This window comes from Aotus nancymaae, unplaced genomic scaffold (genome assembly GCF_030222135.1).
Source record: "Aotus nancymaae isolate 86718 unplaced genomic scaffold, 86718_ANA_hifiasm-v0.15.2.pri h1tg000040l, whole genome shotgun sequence".
Classification (NCBI taxonomy): domain Eukaryota; kingdom Metazoa; phylum Chordata; class Mammalia; order Primates; family Aotidae; genus Aotus; species Aotus nancymaae.
Window position 1 is genome coordinate 9,833,768 of NW_026988454.1, and position 22,069 is coordinate 9,855,836.

Here is a 22,069-nt window from a genome sequence, read left to right on the forward strand (position 1 = left end):
TATATTCCTAGTAAATTTCATTTACTAGGCAGTAATTGCAGTGGTGAAGATTCATACTTGTTCTCACGTACGTTTTATTTTACTTAGACATGGTTAGCAAAAGACTGTCCTGCTCTTCGAATTATATCTGTGGAGTATGACACCAGCCTCAGCGACTGGAGAGCAAGGTGCCCTATGGAAAGGTAACAGCGGCAAATTTTAGACCAGAAGGACAGGGAAGAATTCAGGCTGCAAGTTTAGGCCCTCTGGGATGGGAAGTGATTTTAATTTTTTGATGCCATTGACAGGATTTTCTTATGAAAAACAAACTAAATCTTTCTTTCTCTTCCTTCTAAAAGGAGTTTGCTCTCAATAAGCAATGGAATAGTAGAAGGTTTAGGTATATCATCAATGGTGGGCTGCTAACATGTTCATTTACAACTATTCTAATAGTTAAGGACCATGGATTCTCTAGCAAAGTCTCCTTTTCTATCAAAAGCAAAAGTGATGTTTTTTGCTCTTGTTTCCTCAATCATACTGGCCAAAGGAAGCAAAGAGAAAGATGCTGAGAAATACCAGCTGCTCTATCCCTTGTGTGTCCTCTGTGCCAGTAGTATATATGGGAAAGAGTGCTGAATTTCAGAGTTACCGGACTGAGAGTAGCAGGATCCTACCTTTGATTTGCTGTGCAGTCTTATACCAGTCAGTTAACTTGTCTGGGAAGCTTTGTCTACATATTGAGAGAGTTGGTCTAAATCAGTGTTATCAAACTGCTTTCTGAATGGACTTGTCATAGGTGCCTAAGAAGGGTGTCAAGGTGAGCAGGCAAGACCCCAGGTCTCCCTCCCCATTTCACCTAGAGGAGCTCTGGAGAACCCTTATTTTGAAGAAATGTGTCTACAAATAAACAGCTTGAAACTACCAGACTAGAGAGTTTTGAAGTTCCTCTTTAGTTTAAAAATTACTTATTTCGAATTCTCTGATTCTAATAGCATGCTGTTTATGCTAGTTATAAAAGCACGCATTGGAAGGAATAAGTTGTAATAAACTTGACTCATCCTAGTATTTTTAAATAGCATCCTAGTATTTCTAAAGAATAAACCCAAATTACGAAAGCTTAATATTTGCAGCATAACTATCAGTAGAACTGAAACTTACAAGAGACCACAGTCTTCGGTGATACTTTGTCAGGCCTTGGATGAGAAAGGACATCTATGTGTTGCGGGGCGGTTGTGGGGAGACCCAAGTTTGACCTGAAAAATTGCCTGACACAGATGCTCCAACAGTGTTCATGTAGTAAATGAATGGCCTGTTCTGAGCTTAGATGTTCCTAATTATGCCAATGTTAATAAGTTACAAATAGAGAATGAACTATTTCAGGAATTGAGCAGAGAGATCCCAGACGTGGTGGCTCATGCCTGTAATCGTAGCGCTTTGGGAGGCTGAGGTGGGAGGATTGCTTGAGGCCAGGAGTTCAAATAATTAACCAGAGAGAATAGGAATATTTCTAACTCTAAATGTAGCATTGGTCCTGGAGACAAAAGTTCTTAACTCTGAAAATTAGAAAACAAATTGAGGGTATTGATAGCCTTGTTCCTGCCTGCTGTTTTTGTTTTGTTTAGAAGGTCCATTGCATTCAGAAGCAATGAACTTCTCAGGAAGCTCAGAGCTGCTGGTGTTGGGGATAGGCCAGTGGTTTGGATATCACATAGCATGGGAGGTAAGTGCAGCTTCAACTTTGTGAAGTGACTGTTGTGATGTTATTTTCAGCCACTGTGGCCAACCTAAAGTTACTGTATCTTTCCGTTTTACTTAATAGTGACCCCCTTACCCTCTGTTAAATTAATCTGCGTGGCTATGGCTAGTAGTTTTTAAATTACTACTCTTGTTCTGTGCTGTTCTTTCTCTAGAAAGGGGCAACCTGTTACAGACCAGTGAAGTGCTTTCACATATTGGTAATGAATAAATGTGAGAAGCAGCCCATTTCATATACACCCACCTCGTAAACGTGCCTCAGCATTCCTGGGTGGCCCCAACGGTGCTCCTTTATTCTTCTTGCTCCCCTTCACCATTGCAGAGTCTGTGGTCACTTTAGTGCCCATAGTCCCAGACCTTGGGTGCCTGTTCACACCAGGCCCAGAGCTGCTGAGGTGCAGGTGTGATTGAGTGTCTCTTCTTGGAGTCCTAGTGGTTGCTTATGGAACTGCCTCCCCTGCGACTCCCTCAATCCCGTTTGAAATTTTCACCACCTACCTTGCAGAAGGCCTTTCTGCAGTCCATGGCCTAGTTTTATCTGGTGAAGCACTTAGGATTGCCTCTGAGGTGGGGCTTTTTGCTGAGACAAAAGTGGGTGTAGCCCTTTGTGTCCTCAAAAACCCACTGTCATCATCTTTGAGATCTTTGTGTTTCATTATTGGTTCCAAACCCAGGGTAGGAGGATGGAAGAGAAGGCATCTCCCAAGAAACAGTTCCCATGAAACAGTTCCCTGTGTTCTCCATGGGGGACTGTGTGCTGTGGGATCACAGCACCGTCCTAACAGTGTGGTCATTAGCAGGCCACCATGGCAGGCTGAGAGACCAGCCACAGCACAGTCACATGCCTCACGTTCCTGAGTGGGACAGTAGATCCTGTGAGACGAGGATCTGCCCTATGAATGGGTTTCTAGAATCTTACCTGTTTGTAGACTTGCACTATAAGGATCAGGAGTATGATGAAATGTTAATATTTTAAGGCCCTCTTTCTTATACTACTATACTGAGAATTATTGTTTAAACCATTTTTAAAAAGAAACTCTTTTTATGTATTTATTTGGCCTTTTTTTACAGTAATAGAGGGAAGGAAAATAGCTTATGCATGGTTTTTCTTCCTTGTCTGTGGCTAGGTCTTCTTGTCAAAAAGATGCTGTTGGAAGCCTCTAAGAAGCCAGAAATGACTACTGTTATCAACAATACCAGAGGAATAATTTTTTATAGTGTCCCTCATCATGGATCACATTTGGCTGAATACTCTGTTAATGTTCGCTATCTTCTCTTTCCCTCTTTGGAAGTCAAAGAACTCAGCAAGGGTAATACTTTCTGTCATAAAGGAAATTGGGGTTATATTAACATCAGTTATACAGAGAAGAAGAAAAAAACAGTTTCTTCCTTGAATATATTATCTCATTTTGTAATTTGTATATAATTGTGTTTAGACTACTCATGGAAGATTTGGGGTTTGGGCTTGATTTTTCTTTGATAACTTCTCATTTTGTTCTTATATAATGTTCTCTTTCTTCTATAATGTTCAAGCATTATAATAATTTTAATATCCTAAATACTTAGAAAAATCACATAATGTTTTGCTTTTAAGTATTATTATGAATTACTGACAAATGACTTTTTCCCATGAGTGGAAAATCATCAACTGTTAAAATGTAAATGAAACTTTGAGATTGTTAGTAATAATTTTAAAGTACTCTATTTGTTTTGAATAATAAACAATTTTCTCTCTGGAAAACCTGTGAATCAGAATTTGGACTCCCTGGCTCGAGCCTAAATGTACCAGGTGTCTTTTTGCTCATATTTTCTCTTTGTTCCACTTTATGGAGAATCTCTTGATTGTTTTCTAAACCTTCTGTTGGACTTTCCTTTTGTGGATCAGGTTTTGTTTTCCACACGTGCCGTCTTTCCCGTGCCCTGGTAGTTCTGCACTCAGGTCCTCTTGTCTTGTGGCTCCTTTATCTTTTCGAATAATTCTAAACATCCTAAGTAGAGGGTTTGTGAGTTCCCTTCTGTTCCTCATCTAGCTGCTTTTTCTGTGGCCAGCTTTTCTGTTTGCTTATCTGATCCACACTTTTAGGTCATAGGCCTATCTGGTGCCTCTTGGTTGCCCTTTCATACATGAGGGTGACGGATGGGAAGGGACAGGCACTCTGTGATTGTAGCAGGCTTTGTTGATGGGAGGCTGGGCTTTGGGGTGGGTATAGTGGTACCATCATTACATTGGAGGATGCCTGTGGTCCCACACAACCAGACTGCCCTGGGAACTGCTTCCTGCCCTGAGTAATGTGATAAAGCCTCTCCTGCTGCTGTCTTGTCAGTTCTTGGTTTTTGCTTTTTCCTTGAATCTTAATGGCTTCTTGGCAGGGGAGAAAATAAACATGTGTACTCAAGCCACCATCTTGAATCAGAATTCTAATTTCCTCTCTAAATTTGAAAGATTAATGCATTTTATTATGAATTGGGTAAACAACTTGTCACGGTCTTGTTCTGTATAATTTTACAGATTCTCCTGCGCTTAAAAAGCTACAAGATGACTTTCTGGAGTTTGCTAAAGACAGAAACTTCCAGGTGCTGAATTTTGTGGAAACACTACCAACTTACATTGGCAGCATGATTAAGCTCCACGTGGTGCCTGTGGAATCAGCAGGTATTCACTCTTTTGAAACTTGTTGGCTGTTAGATGCTTAATTGTACCTAGAATTTAATTGTAAACATCAATTTTTATATCCAGGTTCTCAGTTTTAGGAGATAGTTCATGAAGATCTAGATTTGAATTCTGTTATTATTTTCAGCAATAGAATTAAATTTCTCTGTAAACATACAATGTGGGCATTATCTCTCCCCACTCTTTATGTAACTGATTAAATGAGAAGGGTTAATTGGTTAACTCTAAGTTAGTCATCAACAGTGAACTCTCTTGCAGTAAACAAACAAAGCTCTTTTATTGGCTAGATTGAAAGGGGCATTTATTTAATAGACTGATATTTGCATGCAGAACCCTTAAGAAAATCAACTAGGAGTGTGGAAGCTTTCGTAAATAGAAGATCCATGGGGAATAATAAAGCTCCAGAAATATTGCAATCGGAAAAACTAGTGTTGAAACACAATCTCTTCATGATCCTGGGGTTGAGAGAAATGGCCAATGCCAGCTCTCTAGTGTCATGTAATGTCTTAAAGATTCTTTGAGGGAAGAGTTGCCAGATCTTAACTGGCTTCATAGCCTCCTCTATTACTCTGTACAGAGTAGATACCCCGTACATTTCACCACTGAATTGCTTTTGCCTCACCTGGCCACGTCTTCAGCTTGCTGGTTATCTCTGGGAACCTCTTTCTTACTCTGAGATGGCTTAGGTGCTGTCCTGGTGGTGCCCAGCCACATCGTGGGTCCTTCAAGCTAGGGACAGCATGCATCTGGAGTGCTTGCCAGATGGTTCTTTTGTCTACATAATGAGTTTTTTTCTAACTTCATTATATGTTATCTAAAGAAAATGAAAAATATGTCATACTTTGCAGAACTGAAAAAAGTTTTATCTTAAAGTAATATGTAATAGAGTGAGGAGTTACTATTTAGTAGTTGAAGAACTTGAAGAGTTCCAGGGAACAGCTGTCAGATGTTTTTAAAAAGGACTTTGGAAGCTTGAAGCAACAGCAAAGTTTTTTGTTTTTGTTTTTAAGAGACAGGGTCTTACTTTGTAATCCAGGCTGGAGTTGAGTGGTATGATCATAGCTCACAGCAGCCTCAAACTCTTGGGCTCAAGCGATCCTCCCACTTCAGCCTCTTGAGTAGCCAGGACCACAGGTGCACACCACCACACCTGTCTCATTTTTAAATTTTTTGTATAGATGGGGTCTTGCTCTGTTGCCCAGGCTGGTCCCAAATTCCTGGCCTTAAGCAGTCCTTCTACCTCGGCTTCCCAAAGTGCTGGGATTACTGATGTAAGCCAATATGCCTGGCCCAAAAGCAAAGTTAATATCATAGACCAGCTGCTTGGAGTTGTATAGCCTTGTCCTAATTCTGTTACCAAGAGACTCTTCTTCCTTTATAATTGCCACCTGCATTCCTCACCTAGGTGGCCTCACTAGTACCTCTTACTACTTCTACGCAGGGGGACTTTGTTAGCCTGAAATATCTCAAGCACTGAATCATTTTTACCCTGGAAGTGATCATTGGGATTTAGGTTTATAATGGATCCCATGTGAGACATTCCCATTCATTTCATCAGGACAAAGGAGCTTATTAGGAAATTTATAACAGAAACTCTGAGTAACTTAGAAATAAGCCACAAGTGTAAGAAGGTTTTGAAGATGCTAGCTGTCTGCTCGCTGTGAAATAAGTAGGCCAGAACACACACACACACTTTATGGAAAGCATAAAATTATGGTTATACTGACTGAGAATCCATTCCTGCATGTTTTATCAAATGTAGTTTAGCTACAATCAAGCTTCAAGTTCCTTTATCTTTTAAGAGGAGTCCCTTGTCACAACCAAAGCAATATCTAGAACTACCCACTTGGGCTCTTCAGTATTGCCAAGGGGAAAGCTTATATTTTTACTTAGGTTTATTAACTTTTCTGTTTTCTTCAGATTTAGGCATTGGAGATCTAATTCCTGTGGATGTTAACCATTTGAACATTTGTAAGCCAAAGAAAAAGGATGCTTTTTTATACCAACGCACTTTACAATTCATCCGTGAAACTTTAGCCAAAGACCTTGAAAACTAACAGTTGTCCTCTTCCAATTTTCGTATGTGAGTTCAATGCAAGAAACTTGGTGTTCTGTTTCTCTTTTTAAGCTCTAAGCAATCATGCAAACATAGTGATCATAGCGTCAACATGGCCTGGAGTGTGTTGTAGATTACAGAACATTGTTCTCCCTTCAAGCGCTGTAAAGCACCAACCCGGAAGTGGCAGGCACAGAGGAAGGGCTGGATTGGGTTCCTTTGGTATACAGGAGTGCCTTTGTGCCGTTTTATGGTTCAGAGTGTTGGGCCTGGTGACTGGAGCAAAGCTGCTGTGATAGAGTGTCCTTTTCCATCTGTGACTTTCCCGGTGCATCCAGGAAGGTCACGGCAGGTTCTGAGGGGAGAGCCACCATTAACTCAAGTTACCATAAAAATGCTATTAGGAGAGTACCTAAAATGGAGAGAAGAATGCACTAGAACATTCAAGACTCTCTTAGTTCTGGGTATTGATTTGAGGTAAATTTTTAAAATGTGTCAATTTTTTAAACTTTTAATTTTTAACTTTCAGTTTTTTTTTTTTGGGAGACAGAGTCTGACTCTGTCACCTATGCTGGAGTGCAGTGGCGTGATCTCAGCTCACTGAAGCCTCCGCCTCGGGGGTTGAAGCGATTCTCCTGCTTCAGCCTCCTGAGTAGCTGGGACTACAGGTGAGTGCCACCACACCCGGCTAATTTTTTGTATTTTTAGTAGAGATGGGGTTTCAGCAAGTTAGCCAGGATGGTCTCGATCTCCTTACCTTGTGATCCACCCGCCTTGGCCTCCCAAAGTGCTGGGATTACAGGCGTGAGCCACTGCGCCCAGCCTCATTTCTACCGTTTATCTCACACATTATTACTGGTGTTAACTTTGCTAGACCTATTCTCATGCATGGGTCAGTTCCTTGTATCTATTTTAATTTTGCTGAGAACAAGTCTTTTTCTTTTTTAGAAAAATTGTAGCTTATAATAACTCTTTCCAGACTGTTGTTACCTATGCTTGAAATTTGTCCTAGATAAGGATAAAGTAGCTAATCCATTATTGATCAGAGTATGAAAAAAAACTATTCTCAGCCATTATATGGAATAGAAATTCTTAGTATCAAGATTCTCAGATTCTCTTTGGCTAAATAAACCTTTTTTCCTTGCTCATTTGGAAGTGGTGTTAATTGACCTCTATAGCATGGGAGAAGTAGGAAATCATGTTGATGACTTTTTTTTTCTTTAGAGTAACAGCATTATTGAGGTATAATTTACATACCATAAGATTCACTGTTTTAAAGTGTACAATTCATTGTTTTTTTTTGTTTAGAGACGGGGTCTCACTCTGTTTCCCAGGCTGGAGTACAGTGGCATGATCATAGCACATTGTAACCACAAACTCCTGGGCTCAAGAGATCCTTTTGCTTCAGCTTCCCAAGCAGCTAGGACTACAGGCACATGCCACCACACCTGGCTAATTAAAAAAATAAATAAATAAACTTTGTAGGGACAAGGTCTCACTATGTTGCCCAGGCCTCAAACTCCTGGTTTCAAGCCATCCTCCTGCCTCGGCCTCCCAAAGTGCTATGATTATAGGTCTGAGCCACTGTGCCCAGCCTCAATTCATTGGTTTTTAGTATAGTTCACTGAGTTGTGCAATATCATTGCTATCTAATTTCAGAATATTTCATCATTCCCAAAAGAATTGGGGAATTCCCATACCCATTAGCAGTCATTTCCCACCGCTGCTTTCCCCAGCCTGTGGTAAACACTAATCGATTTTCTGTCTCTACGGATTTGGGCATTTTATGGAAATGGAATCATACAACATGTGGCCCTCTCTGCCTTCCATTAGCATGTTTTCAAGGTTCATTTATGATATAGGATGTATCAGTACATCATTGCTTTTTATGGCCGAAGTTACTCCACTGTATGATATGTTTGTTTCTTTATCCATTTATCATCAGCTGATGGACATGTAGGTTCTATTCATTTTTCTCTCTATGATAAATAATGCTACCATAATTATTTGTGTACAAATTTTTGTGTGGATAGATTTTTTTATTCTCTTGGGTGGAATTGCTGGTCAAATGGTAAGTAAGTCTATGCTTAACATTTTGAAGATGGTGGACTTCTGTAGAATGGGATAGTCAAAGCTAAAACTGGAGTGCAGCATCTCAAGGTAAATGGGTCATCAGTACACCCTATCAATACCTACTTGTTTGATTATACAACAACCTAGCAAAACCCAGTTATTTTATTATGTAGATACAGCAAATATGATAGTTGCTAACAACGAATGTACTAGCTCATGTGATAACATGGGGAGAAGGGGTAGATATGTTTAGGAGAACAATTAAAGAATCTAGATGAAATGTCTTTAATTAATTGATCAAAGAGCTACGAAGAAAACAATGATTTGTTGAAAGAAATAAATATCATTATTTTATCTATAGAAATAGAGTCCAGGAGGCAGGGTGTGGTGGCTCACGCCTGTAATCCCAGCACTTTGGGAGGCTGAGGCGGGCAGAGCACCTGAGGTCAAGAGATTGAGACCATCCTGGCCAACATGGTGAAACCCTGTCTCTACTAAAAATACAAAAACAAAAAAAATTAGCTGGACGTGGTGGCACGCGCCTGTAGTCCCAGCTATCTGGGAGGCTGAGGCAGGAGAATTGCTTGTACCTGGGAGGCAGAGGTTGCAGTGAGCCGAGGTCGCGCCACTGCACTGCAGCCTGGCGCCTGGTGATGGAGTGAGATTCTGTCTGTCTGTCTCAAAAAAAAAAAAAATAAATAAAATATAATATAATATATAAATTATCCGGGCACAGTGGCATGCACCTGTAATTTCAGCTACTTGGGAGGCTGAGGCAGGTGAATCATGTGAACCCAGGAGGTGGAGGTTGCAGTGAGCCGAGATCATGCCACTGGGTTCCAGAAAAAGACAAACTGAAGAGGAGACCAGAAAGCAGACTATGTTGGCTTGAGGCAAGGGTGCCACTCACATATTTGGCAGCCCCTGTATATAGACAAAAGGCAAGTCCCCCGTGGGCAGATAATATAATATTTGTTTATTTATTTCAGACAAGGTCTCTCTCTGTCACTCAGGCTGGAGTACAGTGGCACAATCACAGCTCACCAGATAATTTTTAAAAGGCCTTTCCTCTTCCAGCATATGGCTTGGGGCATAGAGCAGGGATTTGCATTTCTGATCCCACTTTACCTCTTTAGATGGGTCTCTTTGTACAAGGTCCCACTTTGAGGTCATTTGCAGAGCTAGAAGAAGCAACCAAGAAATGGAGCTATGGTTTTGGCAAATTCCCAAGGTAAGAGGGACAGAAGTTAAAGACCAGGGCTTGCCAAGAGAGTCTGATAGTCCCACATATATTAAACTGGGACTGCAAAGGGCTATTACACAAAGTAAGGATGACCTAGAAGGAAACATACTGTGCTCATGACTCCTGGGCGATTCAAGAAATCTCAAGCTCACCACTTGCGTTAAGAGGATTCCAGACTGGTAGTGTCTCCAGGCATCTGACAGAAGCAAATTAGGAAGATATATTCACCCCAGCCTTTAAATTATTCCTACAAATAGTTTTTCAAATGCCATAATCAGTGAATAAATATAACCAGGCATACAAGGAAATAAGATACCATGAATGAGAACAGCAGCGTAACAGACCCCTCTGCCAAAAAAATTAATAAAAACAAAACAACTGTGCTTAGCTTTTTTTTTTTTTAACACAAGGTTGAAATGTCTTTATAAACAGGCTTATATAATGACTTAGATTTTAGAAAGTCTAAAACAGATTCAACTTAGAAATAGATTCTAGACAAGGAAACTAGTTGAAATTAGATTGCACCTGAACAAAGTTTGTGAACTGGAAGAGAGGTCAGAAAGAGAAAGTATTCAGAATGTAGCACAGAAACTAAAGGTAGGAAATACAGAAGAGAGGCAAAGGACATAGACAAGTAAAAAGAGTCTGCCATAAGAGAGTTACTTCATAGTGGTAAAAGATGATGATTAAATTCAGGCCGGATGTGGTGTACTTTGGGAGGCCGAGGCTGGTGGATCACTTGAGGTCAGGAGTTCAAGACCAGTCTGACCAACATGGCGAAACCCCATCTCTACTAAAATTACAAAAATTTTACTGAAAATTCAAAAATTCCACTAGAAATACTAAAAATACAGGTATGGTGGTGGGTGCCTGTAATCCCAGCTACTTTAGACACTGAGGCAGGAGAATTGCTTGAACCTGGGAAGTGGAGGTTGCAGTGAGCAGAGACATGCCACTGCACTCCAGCCTGGGTGACAAAACTAGACTCCATCTCTAAATACATACATACATACATACATACATACATACAAACAAACAAAATTAGCCAGTCGTGGTTGCGTGCACTTGTAATCCCAGCTACTTGGAAGGCTGAAACAGGAGAATCGCTTGAACCTGGGAGATGGAGGTTGCAGTGAGCCAACATCGTGTCATTGCGCTTCAGCCTGGGCAACAGAGCGAGACTCTGTCTCAAGAAAACAAAAATATTAAATTCACTAGGAAAATGGTAAATTTTAATTGTGTATGAATGTGAGTACATGGTAAAAATTACATAATACAAAAATGAAGAAAACTACAAAAAGAAACAGACGCCACAGGAGATTTTTTCACACACCTCTCTTGGCCTGCTGGAACATTTAGAGCCCTATACTGTATCCAAGGAATAGAGAATATGTTCTTTTCACATTTGACCAGATGGTCAATACTTAGCTCATATGGTCAAATGAAGAAAAATGAATAGTGAAATAAAACCAAAGAAAAATAGATGGAAGAATTTTTAAAAAACATAAATGAAATAGAAAACCAAAATAACATAGAATCTCCACAAAACTAGAAGCTGATTATTTCAAAAGACTAATAGTTGACAAACCATTAGCACAATCAAGTTAAAAAAGGCACAAATTGCCAATATTAGAAATGAAGAGGAACTATCACTACAATGCACACATTAAAAGATAAGAGGATATTAATAAATAGTTTAGGCCAATATTATTAAATTTTTAATAGAAAGCTCCAAGGAAAATACAGCTTACCGAACTTGCCCATGAAGTAGAACTTTTTGTTACAGTTCTATACCTATAAAAGGACTAGAATAAGTGATTTTAAAATCTCACAAACTATAGGCCCAAGTGAATTCCATACACTATTCCTTACTGGTCAGGAAAGACTAGCCATATTTATTACTTTGAGATTATCAGTGTATTATTATTGCTGAAAATCATCAGAAAACATTTATGACCTATATTTTATGTCTTAAAATTAGCTTAGAACAAACCTAGACAGAACTTGACTGGTGAGGGCTACCAGAAGTTTAAGGAGGAAAGAGTTCCAATATTATCAAGTTCTTCCAGTTAAAAGAGTGTCGTCCCCAGCTTATTTTATGAGGTTAACAAAACTTTGATACCAAAACCATTCAAGGACAGTATAAAAAAGGGAAAGTTACAAGCCGCTCTCACTTATGGATGTAGCTGCAAAAATCCCAAGCAAAAATATTGACAAGCTAAATCCAGCAATATTTGAGGATAAAATAATCTGCCCAAGTTGGAGTTATACAGTGAATGCAAGGTTTGATTGGTATTGGAAAAATCAGTCAATGTAATTCACCACATTAAATGAAAGGAAGAATCATAATCATTGCAACACACACAAAATATCTGATAAAATTTAACCACTATTCATGCAAAAGATAAACTTAGCAAGCCAGGAAGAGAATTTTCTCAATAAAGGATAAAGAAAAAAACAATAAACAATACTTAGTGGTAAAAATATTAATACCCTTCCTCTGAGAACAGGAATAACACAAGAGTCCCTGCTATCAGCATGTTTAACATCGTACTGAATGTCCTAGCCAACTCTTCAGGCAAGAAAAAGACACAAAGATACAAGGATGAGAAAGGAGTAAACAAAATTCATTGTTTGCTGGTGATATGATTATTTATATAGAAAATTCAAAAGAATCCACAGATACCATGTCTTATCGATTCCAAGACACATTTTACAGTATTTGAACATCTCTGGAATTGGACTGCATCTCACAATAGATCTTGAGTCATAATTTAGACACCTTCCTAAGAATGATGGTACATAAATGGTGGATCTGATAAATGATGGCATACTAGGTATATCAAAATACAGTAAATTGTTAGAATTTTGAGAGTTTGGCAAGGTTGCTGATACATTCAATATAAAAACATCTATATATAAGTATACTAGCAAAAAATGGCAAATGAATTTTAAAATAATTGTTTGTTAGATATACTAATGACATTAAGATTATGAAAGAAAATGAGATACACATTGAAAGTATTGAGGAGTCAAGTGTGATATCACAATTGCTTTAAATAGTTCGGCAAAGGAAAAATATATAGAGCAAATATAGCAAAGTATTATTGTTAAATTTAGGTGACATATACGAGAGTCCAGACTGTTCCCTCTGATTTCATGTATGTCTGAAACAAGTTAAAAACTAAGAAATATCAAGGAAAATCTTAAATGAAGAGATGTGCTGGGTTCTTGGACTGAAGACTCAATACTGTAAAGCCATCTATTGTATTCCATGCAGTCCCAAAAATTCCAACAGATTTTTAAAAAATGGAACTTGGATTTTAAAATTGATATAAAAATACAAAAACTCAAAAATAGCCAAGATACTCTTAAAGAAAAAGAATATGGTAGGAGTGCTTATTGGATATCAAAGTTAAATAAAATAAGACAATGTTGTATTGGCCACGGATGGACAAGGAGGCCAATGGGACAGAACACGGAGAGCCCAGAGGGGCTACGTTCCAGAACAGCCACATGAGAGGCTCAGGGAAACCTCTTCCCCAGAAAGATATCTATTAAACTAGTCAAAATTAGCAAAAGCAATCATTCAACATCTCTAGAGACTGACCAAACGGCTTACAACAAATTGTGAAACATTTATTCAGCAACATCTTTTTTTTTTTTTTTTTGAGACAGAGTCTTGGTCTGTCGCCAGGCACCAGGCTGGAGTGCAGTGGCGCGATCTTGGCTCACTGCAACCTCCACCTGCTGGGTTCGAGCAATTCTCCTGCCTCAGCCTCCCTAGTAGCTGGGACTACAGGCACGTGTCACCATGCCCAGTTAATTTTTGTATGTTTAGTAGATACGGGGTTTCACCATGTTGGCCAGGATGGTCTTGATCTCTTGACCTCGTGATCTGCCTGCCTTGGCCTCCCAAAGTGCTGGGATTACAGGCGTGAGCCACCGCATCCAGCCTTATTCAGCAACATCTAAGGAATCCTGGTAGGAGAGGGCGAGGGCATCACTTTGGAACTAGCACTAGAGCCTTCACCACCGCCCCACAGATCTCCCTTGCACAAAGACCTTTTCCAGCAGGTAGAGTGTAATTGACAGCAAATCAATTACACACACACACACACACAATTTCATTCCCTATGACTAAAAAAAAAAATTATATTGAAACCACTTCAAAAATCAATCCTGCACATGGTCACATCTAACCTTAACATGTTTTCAAAAAGTAGATGCTTTTCTAGGTCATAGTCTCAGGTCACATGCCAGTAAAATTAGGGATAAGCAATTTAAAATACCAAAAAAAAATTAATTAAAAACAAACCCTCAACTACTTGGAAATTATACAGTCTCCTAAATAACCAATGGATCAAAGAGAAATACAACAAATTACAATCTAGTAATTCATAACAACGAGAAAATTTCATGCCAAAATGTATAGAGTGCAGTTAAAGCTAAAATCAAAGGAAAATGTATAACTTTAATTAAATACTTTTATTATTAAGAAAGACTAAAATTAAAAACTCAGTTCTACTTTTAATTAAGATTAGGAAAAGAACAAAATTAATAGTACAAAACAGATCCAAATTAAAGTTAAAATTAATGAAAGATGTTTGAAAAACAAAGGAAAAAATATATTTTTAGACAGAGTCTCACTCTGTCACCCAAGCTGGAGTGCAGTGGCATAAACTGAAGCCTCTGGCTCCTGGGTTTAAGCAATTCTCGTGCCTCAGCCTCTCAAGTAACTGGGATTACAGGCATGTACCACCACGCCCAGCTAATTTTTACATTTGTAGTAGAGACAGGTTTTTCCCACGTTTGGCCAGGCTGGTCTCAGACTGCAAACCTCAAGTGATTTGCCTGCCTCGGTCTCCCAAAATGCTGAGATTACAGGCATGAGCCACTGTGCTGGCCAATGAAAAATATTTTAAAATACAATACAGAGGGAGCTAGGCATGGTGGCCCACATCTGTAGTCCCAACACTTTGGGAGGCCGAGGCAGGAGGATTGCTTGAGCCCAGGAGTTCAAGACCAGCCTGGTGCCATGCCCCTATAGTTTCAGCTACTTGGGACATTAGGTGGGAGGATCGTTTGAGCCCAGGAGGTCAAGGCTACAGTGAGCTATGATCATGCTACTGTACTCTAGCCTGGGTGACAGAGCAAGATCTTGTCTCTAAGAAGAAAAGAAAAGGCCAGGCACTGTGGCTGACACTGGTAATCTCAGCGCTTTGGGAGGTTGAGGCGGGTGGATCACGAGGTCAGGAGATCGAGACCATCCTGGCCAACATGGTGAAACCCTGTGTCTACTAAAAAAATACAAAAATTAGCTGGGTGTGATGGTGGGCGCCTGTAGTCCCAACTCTTGGGAGGCTGAGGCAGGAGAATCACTTGAACCCGGAAGGCAGAGATTGCAGTGAGCCAAGATCATGCCACTGCACTCCATTCAGCCTGGCAACAGAGTGAGACTCCATCTAAAAAAAAAAAAGATTAAAAAAAAAGATAAAAAAATAGAAAGGATATATAAATCCCAAAGTTGCTCTTTGAAAATGTCAATAAAATTGAATAACCCCTTGAGAAACCTAATTCAGGAAGCAAGAGCAATGGTTTATTACTGAATAAATGGTCCTTGTGTAAGCATCCCTCAGGAAGAAGTTGTTGGGTCCACTTCATACCATTTTTAAACTATATTCCAGATGCTTTGAAGAGTACTCTTAGCCCAGGCAAAGCCTATAACCTTAACCATTCTACCACACAGATTTATTCAGATGTTTCTATGACCAACTTCTGTGATACACAGAATAAAATCCTCAACTGTGATTTAAGGTCCTCTGAAAGTATCTTTACCATTGGCAGCATCCTTTCTATTAATCAACTGTGTTACTTTTCAAATTTTTAATCCTCCTTTCCCGCTCTGCAAAAGACAACATCAAGAGAATGAGAAGACAAGCCACAGACTGAGAGAAAATATTTGCAAAACATGTATCTGTTCAAGGACTGTTACCCAAAATGTGTGAAGAACACTTAAAACTCAACAGTAAGAAAATTAACCGTCGGTTTAAAAACAGCCAAATATCTGAACAGATACTTCACCAAAGACGACACACAGATGCCAAACATACATGTGACAAGATGTTCAATATCATGTCAGGAAATTGCAAATAAAAACAAGACACCACTACGTACCTGTTAGAATGGCCAGAATCCCAAAACACCGTCAGCACCAGATCTGGTGAGGATGTGGAGCAACAGAAACTCTCATTCACTGTTGGGGGGAATGCAAAATGGTACCTCCAATTTGAAAGATCCTTTGGCAGTTTCTTACAAACATACTCTTTTACCATATGATCCAGCAATTGTGCTCCTTGGTATTTACCCAAATGAACTGAAAACTTATGTCCACACAAAAACATACAGATGTTTATAGCAGCTTTATTCATAATTGCCAAAACTTGGAGGCAGCTAAGATGTCCTTCAGTAGGAGAATGGAAAAACTGGTACACCCAGAAAATGGATTATTATTCAGCACTAAAAAAAGAGCTATTGGCTGGGCGTGGTTGCTCACATCTGTAATTCCAGCACTTTGGGAGGCCGAGGCAGGCGGATCATGAGGTCAAGAGATTGAGTCCATCCTTGCCAACATGGCAAAACCCCGTCTTTACTAAAAATACAAAAATTAGCTGGGTGTGGTGTCGCACACCTGTAGTCCCAGCTACATGGGAGGCTAAGGCAGGAGAATCACTTAAATCCAGGAGGCAGAAGTTGCAGTGATCAAAGATCACACCACTGCACTCCAGCCTGGTGAAAGAGTGAGACTCTGTCTCAAAAAAAATAAAAAGAGCTATCAACTCAGGAGAACACTACATACTGTATGATTCTCCCAAATCTTCCCTAACCCTCTGTTCATGATTACTCTCTCAATTTGTACTCTTAATTTTTTTGAGACAGAGTCGCACTCCAGCTGGAGTGCAGTGGTGCAGTCTCAGCTCACTGCAATCTCTGCCTCCCAGGCTCAAGGGATTCCCCTGCCTCAGCCTCCCGAGTAGCTGGGATTACACGTGTGTGCCATCTCACCCAGCTAATTTTTGTATATTTAGTAGAGACAGGGTTTCACCATGTTGGGCAGGCTGGTCTCAAACACCCAGCCTCAGGTGATCCACCCACCTTGGCCTCGCAAAGTGCTGGGATTACAGGCATGAGCCATTGTGCCTGGTGTCATTTGTGCTCTTATTATCTTATTGAGATACAGGCAAACAATTTGCCTTTTATGAGACTGTGTTTTAAACCTATCTCCCCCACTCCCTTGGAAAGGAAGTTTCTGCAACTGGCTGCAGATTTATTGAATTCAATATATCTCCTTACTGGTCAGGAAGGACTAGCCATATTTATTATTTTGAGATTATATTCTTATTTCTAAAAATCATCAGAGAACATTTATGACCTGTATTGTGTGTATTAATTAGCTTAGAGCAAACCTAAACAGAACTTGGAAGAGTGTTTACTTCCATCTCCTGCCTCTATGTTGTAATAGACTCAAACTAGCAGTTCAGGCTTTATAAGTTTGCTATGAAATTATGCAGAAAATGAATTCTAGCAGCTCTCAAGTCTTGTAGATAACGTAGCATAAAGTTATTATATGTTGTGGCAGAGGTCCCTGCTAGCAGCATTCAAGTCATAAATTCTTAACCAAATGATTACTTTTCTGTTTTTTCAACTTAATTTGACAGTTTAAAAAATGAATCAAAAGCCAAAACTCAAGAGGAATAACTAGTAATTGCATTTGATCCAGAACAGACGGCTAGTCAGATATTCCAAGGTTCTCTTCATATCTGAAAAGAAATAAACCCGATTTAAAAAAAGACAAAAACATTTAATAGGTATCTTGTGCAACTTCAGTACAAATTATCACTTCAAAAAATATTACAGGATTTTATTAATCACTAGTCCCCAATAATCTTTGCAGCTTTTCTTCCCAATGAAATTAATTCATTGTAAACCGAACGCTTTGATACATTACTTTGTTTATACTTATACACACATTAGGGAGAATTTTATTATGTGCCTTGAACTTCAATAACTTTAAACTGTTACAGGAATTGCTTGATGTCCTAATTCAGCCATTAACCAAAACAAATTTTAAGAATAGGCAAGAAGTCTGAGAAGATGGTGATGTAAAAGGGACTATGCTTGGGATGAGAGAGACAATGGTGAGCTGTCAAGTACCTAAAGCCGTCTGCAGTGAACACATCACGTTAGAGAACTGCAGTAACAAAATAAGCTACGAGGTCACAGTTAGAAGTCCTGGATGGTAGCATCAAAGACAAAACCTTTAAAAAACCACAGGATGAAATCCCCAAGATGGCAGCTGCTCACTGTCAAGATTATTTAATCAACTCTGCTGCTGACCTGGGAATGCTACCAACTAGTAGGCATTAATTTTAAAAATAAGGCAATTCCAATTGTCCTCCTCTTTTTTTTTTTTTAAAGAGAATTCTGGTTGAGAACCACATATTACCAACTCAAAATCCAGTCTGTTGTTCACTAAATTTGACAGCCATGATTAAATAATATTTAACTCTTAAACTCCTTGTAACTTTTTGCATTCAATTCCCCAAGTCAACATAATTCTGTGTGTTTTTACTTACTGTCAGACTCTGAAGAGCTACTTAGGAGATGAGGAGATGAGCACCTATCTTAACAGAAATTTTATTCTCTGTCCCATTTATTTGCTCTCTAGAACAAAGAGAAAACCTAAAAATGAGATCTATTTCCAGCACTGCAAGCAATAGAGGAGCTCACTTTTCCTGACTGGTTGTTACATTTATGTGTTTTCAAATTTGCCTCCTTTTTGGTGAGAAAAGAGGTGATAAGGAAAAGAGCATTTGAATGAATTCTTCAATTTCACTTCATTTCTGACTCTTGCTTGTTAGTAGTGATGTGCATCTTGGCAAATCAGCTTCTCCAAGCAACCCATCTTGTGCTCTCCCCTAAACTCTATTAAGGACCATTCTGTTTATTTCCCGTGTTTGTTATGGAGGTAAATATCACATAAAGCACGTAAATGCCGCCAAAGGCATCCTGATCACCTAAACACCACCTTTTATGTCTGGTCAACTATGCATCTTATCTGTCTAGCTCTGTGGATCACAGATTCCTTTTTCTTTTATCCTTTTCCTGGTATTAGTTTTCAGATGAAAAGAGATGCCTGTTGTAGCTTTTGTTTTGATTGCCAGATTTAAGTAATTTACAATACTTCTTGATAGTGACAATGAAAACTAATTCTGAAATTCCAGAGGTCTAATTGGTAACAAGAGAGTGGCATAGCCCAGGCAAGATGATCCTTACCATCCTAGGGGTGAGCGTTTAGGACAGACATTCCCAGTCATTTGAGGAGCGACAGTTTATCACTGCTGTACGAGTCTATGACATGAAATGCTCCCAGATACGACAAGTGACACAAGAAGATTTCACCAGTGAACTTCTTATTAAATAGCCAAAACACGATATCTGCTCCAAATGGATGCTAGACCCTGTAACATTACTATAAAAATGTAAAACACTATGGTAATGTCTTTTTCAATTATTGAATAGGTGAGAAGTGGTGTTGGAAATGTGGGGAAAATGAATAGGCAAGAAATAAACCTTATAAACATACAGACAAGCAAACCCAGAAACACTGCCCTGGGGATTCTTAGATGCAGAGACACATAGTACTTTCCATCCTGAAGCTCCAGCCGGACAGACGAGGCTGAAAGACTCTCCATTTTCTAACAACGAGAATCGATATCCCATGCCAGCATGAGTTTTCACACTGTGCTTTTATGTAGTATGTATGGATGGAATATAAGTGGAACAAAGAATCCATGAGGTTTCATTTAATAAGGACTAGATGGTGGATAAAAATTGGTTTCAGTAGCACGCCACGGCCCAGGATTATAGTAATTGATAGGGCATGCAATGTCTAAGAGATGGCACAGGAGTCTTCAGCTAGTTTAAGCTAAGGTTAAGCTAACGGTATATGCTTTAGAGGCAAAACGGTGTATGACACCAGCTTCCTGGGGATTCACACATCAAGGTTAATACATATGGACACAGTTAAACACGAGGGCTCATGAGAATGTATAGTCTAGTCATGAGGTTGACCTATTTGCTGCTTCCAACTCTGATTTTTTGTAACCTTGTTTAAGGGGGCCAGGACAGCTATTAATGGTCCCAACGACCTCTTTCTCTAATCCTTACTTTATACATCAACCTTCAGGCAGCTCTCCAAAATGTTATTCCAAATCTGTAAAATACAAATAAAAGACAATAGACAACATGAACTGAATGACCATTTAAAAATTCAACGGGCAAGAACTTCTTGGACCTCATCAGCTAGATGTCCTTGCTTAAAATCCATACACCGAATTTAACAGGAAGGTTCTCATTCCTTTAAGAGGAAACTTCAGATGAACAAGTCTTGATGAAATATCTTTTGGTGGCTGACCATCTTACTGAATAAGAGACACAATTTTTGTAAACTACACAAGGGTGACAGATGCACAAATGTTTTCGCCAGTGTGCCTTTAAATAGGTGTGTCTTCTGGTGGAGCGATGCCTAGAGGGAGGAAGGTATGCATTCTGCAGGAGGGCGGCCTTCAAAGCTGCAGAGTCATGTTTTTGCCAGTGGGTCAAATACCTGCAGTGCTGTCCTCTTGTCTTGGTCACCGATTGTCACCCAGTGACCCAAGGTGTTGTGTTCAGGATCTGGTGGCAGCTCCGCCTTGGCAGCTGAAGCTCTAGCTGATGCTGGGTCTATGGGAGCCCTTTCAGGGCTCCTGGTCCCTGAGTCCAAAGGGTTTGAGCTCTTAGAAGGCCAAGCGTTATTCAACAGTGTAGGGTGGTGAAGAAGGTTCCAGAAGGGGTCCTGATAATCACCAAGAAGGGGAGCTGCCCCTGGCTTCATTGCTTTGGTGCCATTGCTGTCGGGGCTTATAGCAGAGGAAGTGCTGAGAAAGTCCCCTTGTGGGAAGGCAGTGCCTGTGTCAGGTGGGTGACCAGAGGCGCTGTCACCGCTGTTGTAAGTGAGGCCCTGGAGGAGCTGGCTGTTGCTCTGCAGCACCTGCAGGTGGAAGGCTGCGGGGGCTGACTTCTTCCTCCTCGGGGGGACTTTGGGCACAAGAGATGGCACCTCTGGAGGTGGTGGCATGGAGGCTCCTGCCACAGGAGGGGCTTCATCTGATGCTGGCTTTCCGGGGCTTGGCCTCCTCTCTGCAACTTTCCCAGGCTGAAATGTTCTTGGTTTGGGAACAGGAGGGACTTGAGGGGCTGTGGCGACAGGAGGGGTCTCAAGGCTTGTCTCCGAGGGCCCGATTGTAAAGTGGCAAGGCTGTTGCTCAAACTGTTCTTCCGGTGACAGGGGCTGAGAAAAGGTAGGACAAAGTGTAAATAAGAAGCCAACACCTGGGAAGCTGAGGATCAGAGGACACTGAGTGGTCAGCAGAGAACAGAGATGAGACCAAGCTGACATTCTAGCAAATTCAAGATTTGAGAATGTGTGGGATGCCAGAAATGTGACCAGGTAAGAAAAAGCACAGGAGAAACACACATTTATCAGGTCACACCAGCAGGTCCAATGAAAATGAGTGGAAATTTAAAAACCAGGGCCACAGTAAATAATCAGAGACAAACTTCTCTTTGTCACTTTAGGAAATGGGGTTATGCTTTTCCCTTACTGCAAGTAAGGGAAACTCTCTGAAAACACTCTTTGAAAATGCAGCCTGGGCTGATGTATGGTCTGGACCACGCTAGGGTGAAGTAACTTGTGTTACAATACTAAGCTAACTGAAGAACCAATGGATATACTTTCTCCTTGAATTTCTTTGTTTTTGTTTTTTTGAGACAGAGTGTCACTCCGTCTCCCAGGCTGGAGTGCAATGGTGTAATTTCAGCTCACTGCAACCTCCGCCTTCTGGGTTCTAGCGATTCTCCTGCCTCAACCTCCCTAGTAGCTGGGATTACAAGCATGTGCCACCACGTCCAGCTAATTTTTGTATTTGTAGTAGAGATGGGGTTTCACCATGTTGGTCAGGCTGGTCTCAAACTCCTGACCTCAGGTGATCCACCTGCCTCAGCCTCCAAAAGTGCTGGGATTACAGGTGTGAGCCACTGCACGTTGCTCCCTGAATCTTTTATACTTAAATATTGGTAAAAAATGGAAACCTTTACACTGCCTTGGTTTTGATTCAGATCTATCACAAAGGAAACAATTGCACAGTCAAAATGAAGCTTTCGTACAGAAATGGAGATCAGTAGGCTAGTT

General features: G+C 40.2%; 2 protein-coding genes across 14 annotated transcripts in view; one reads left to right on the forward strand and one right to left on the reverse strand.

The window, feature by feature from the left end:
• The window catches only part of SERAC1 (serine active site containing 1), a 68,219-nt gene extending 61,740 nt beyond the window's left edge, over positions 1–6,479 (forward strand). For all 7 annotated transcript variants that reach the window (XM_064360509.1, XM_064360510.1, XM_064360512.1 and 4 more), the window contains 5 exons: positions 88–182; positions 1,602–1,699; positions 2,862–3,044; positions 4,244–4,387; positions 6,326–6,479. In XM_064360509.1, coding sequence (XP_064216579.1) covers positions 88–182; positions 1,602–1,699; positions 2,862–3,044; positions 4,244–4,387; positions 6,326–6,462 — 657 coding nt within the window. In that variant the 3' untranslated portion in view covers positions 6,463–6,479. The remainder of the gene's footprint in view (positions 1–87; positions 183–1,601; positions 1,700–2,861; positions 3,045–4,243; positions 4,388–6,325) is intronic.
• Positions 6,480–17,617: 11,138 nt separating this feature from the next.
• SYNJ2 (synaptojanin 2) overlaps positions 17,618–22,069 on the reverse strand; it is a 121,118-nt gene continuing 116,666 nt past the window's right edge. For 4 of the 7 annotated variants that reach the window (XM_012451581.2, XM_012451564.2, XM_012451574.3 and 1 more), the window contains one exon: positions 19,567–21,169. In XM_012451581.2, coding sequence (XP_012307004.2) covers positions 20,420–21,169 — 750 coding nt within the window. In that variant the 3' untranslated portion in view covers positions 19,567–20,419. Of the gene's footprint in view, positions 21,170–22,069 lie in introns of all 7 variants that reach the window. The other 3 variants (XM_012451568.2, XM_064360508.1, XM_012451595.2) reach the window with 2 other exon arrangements.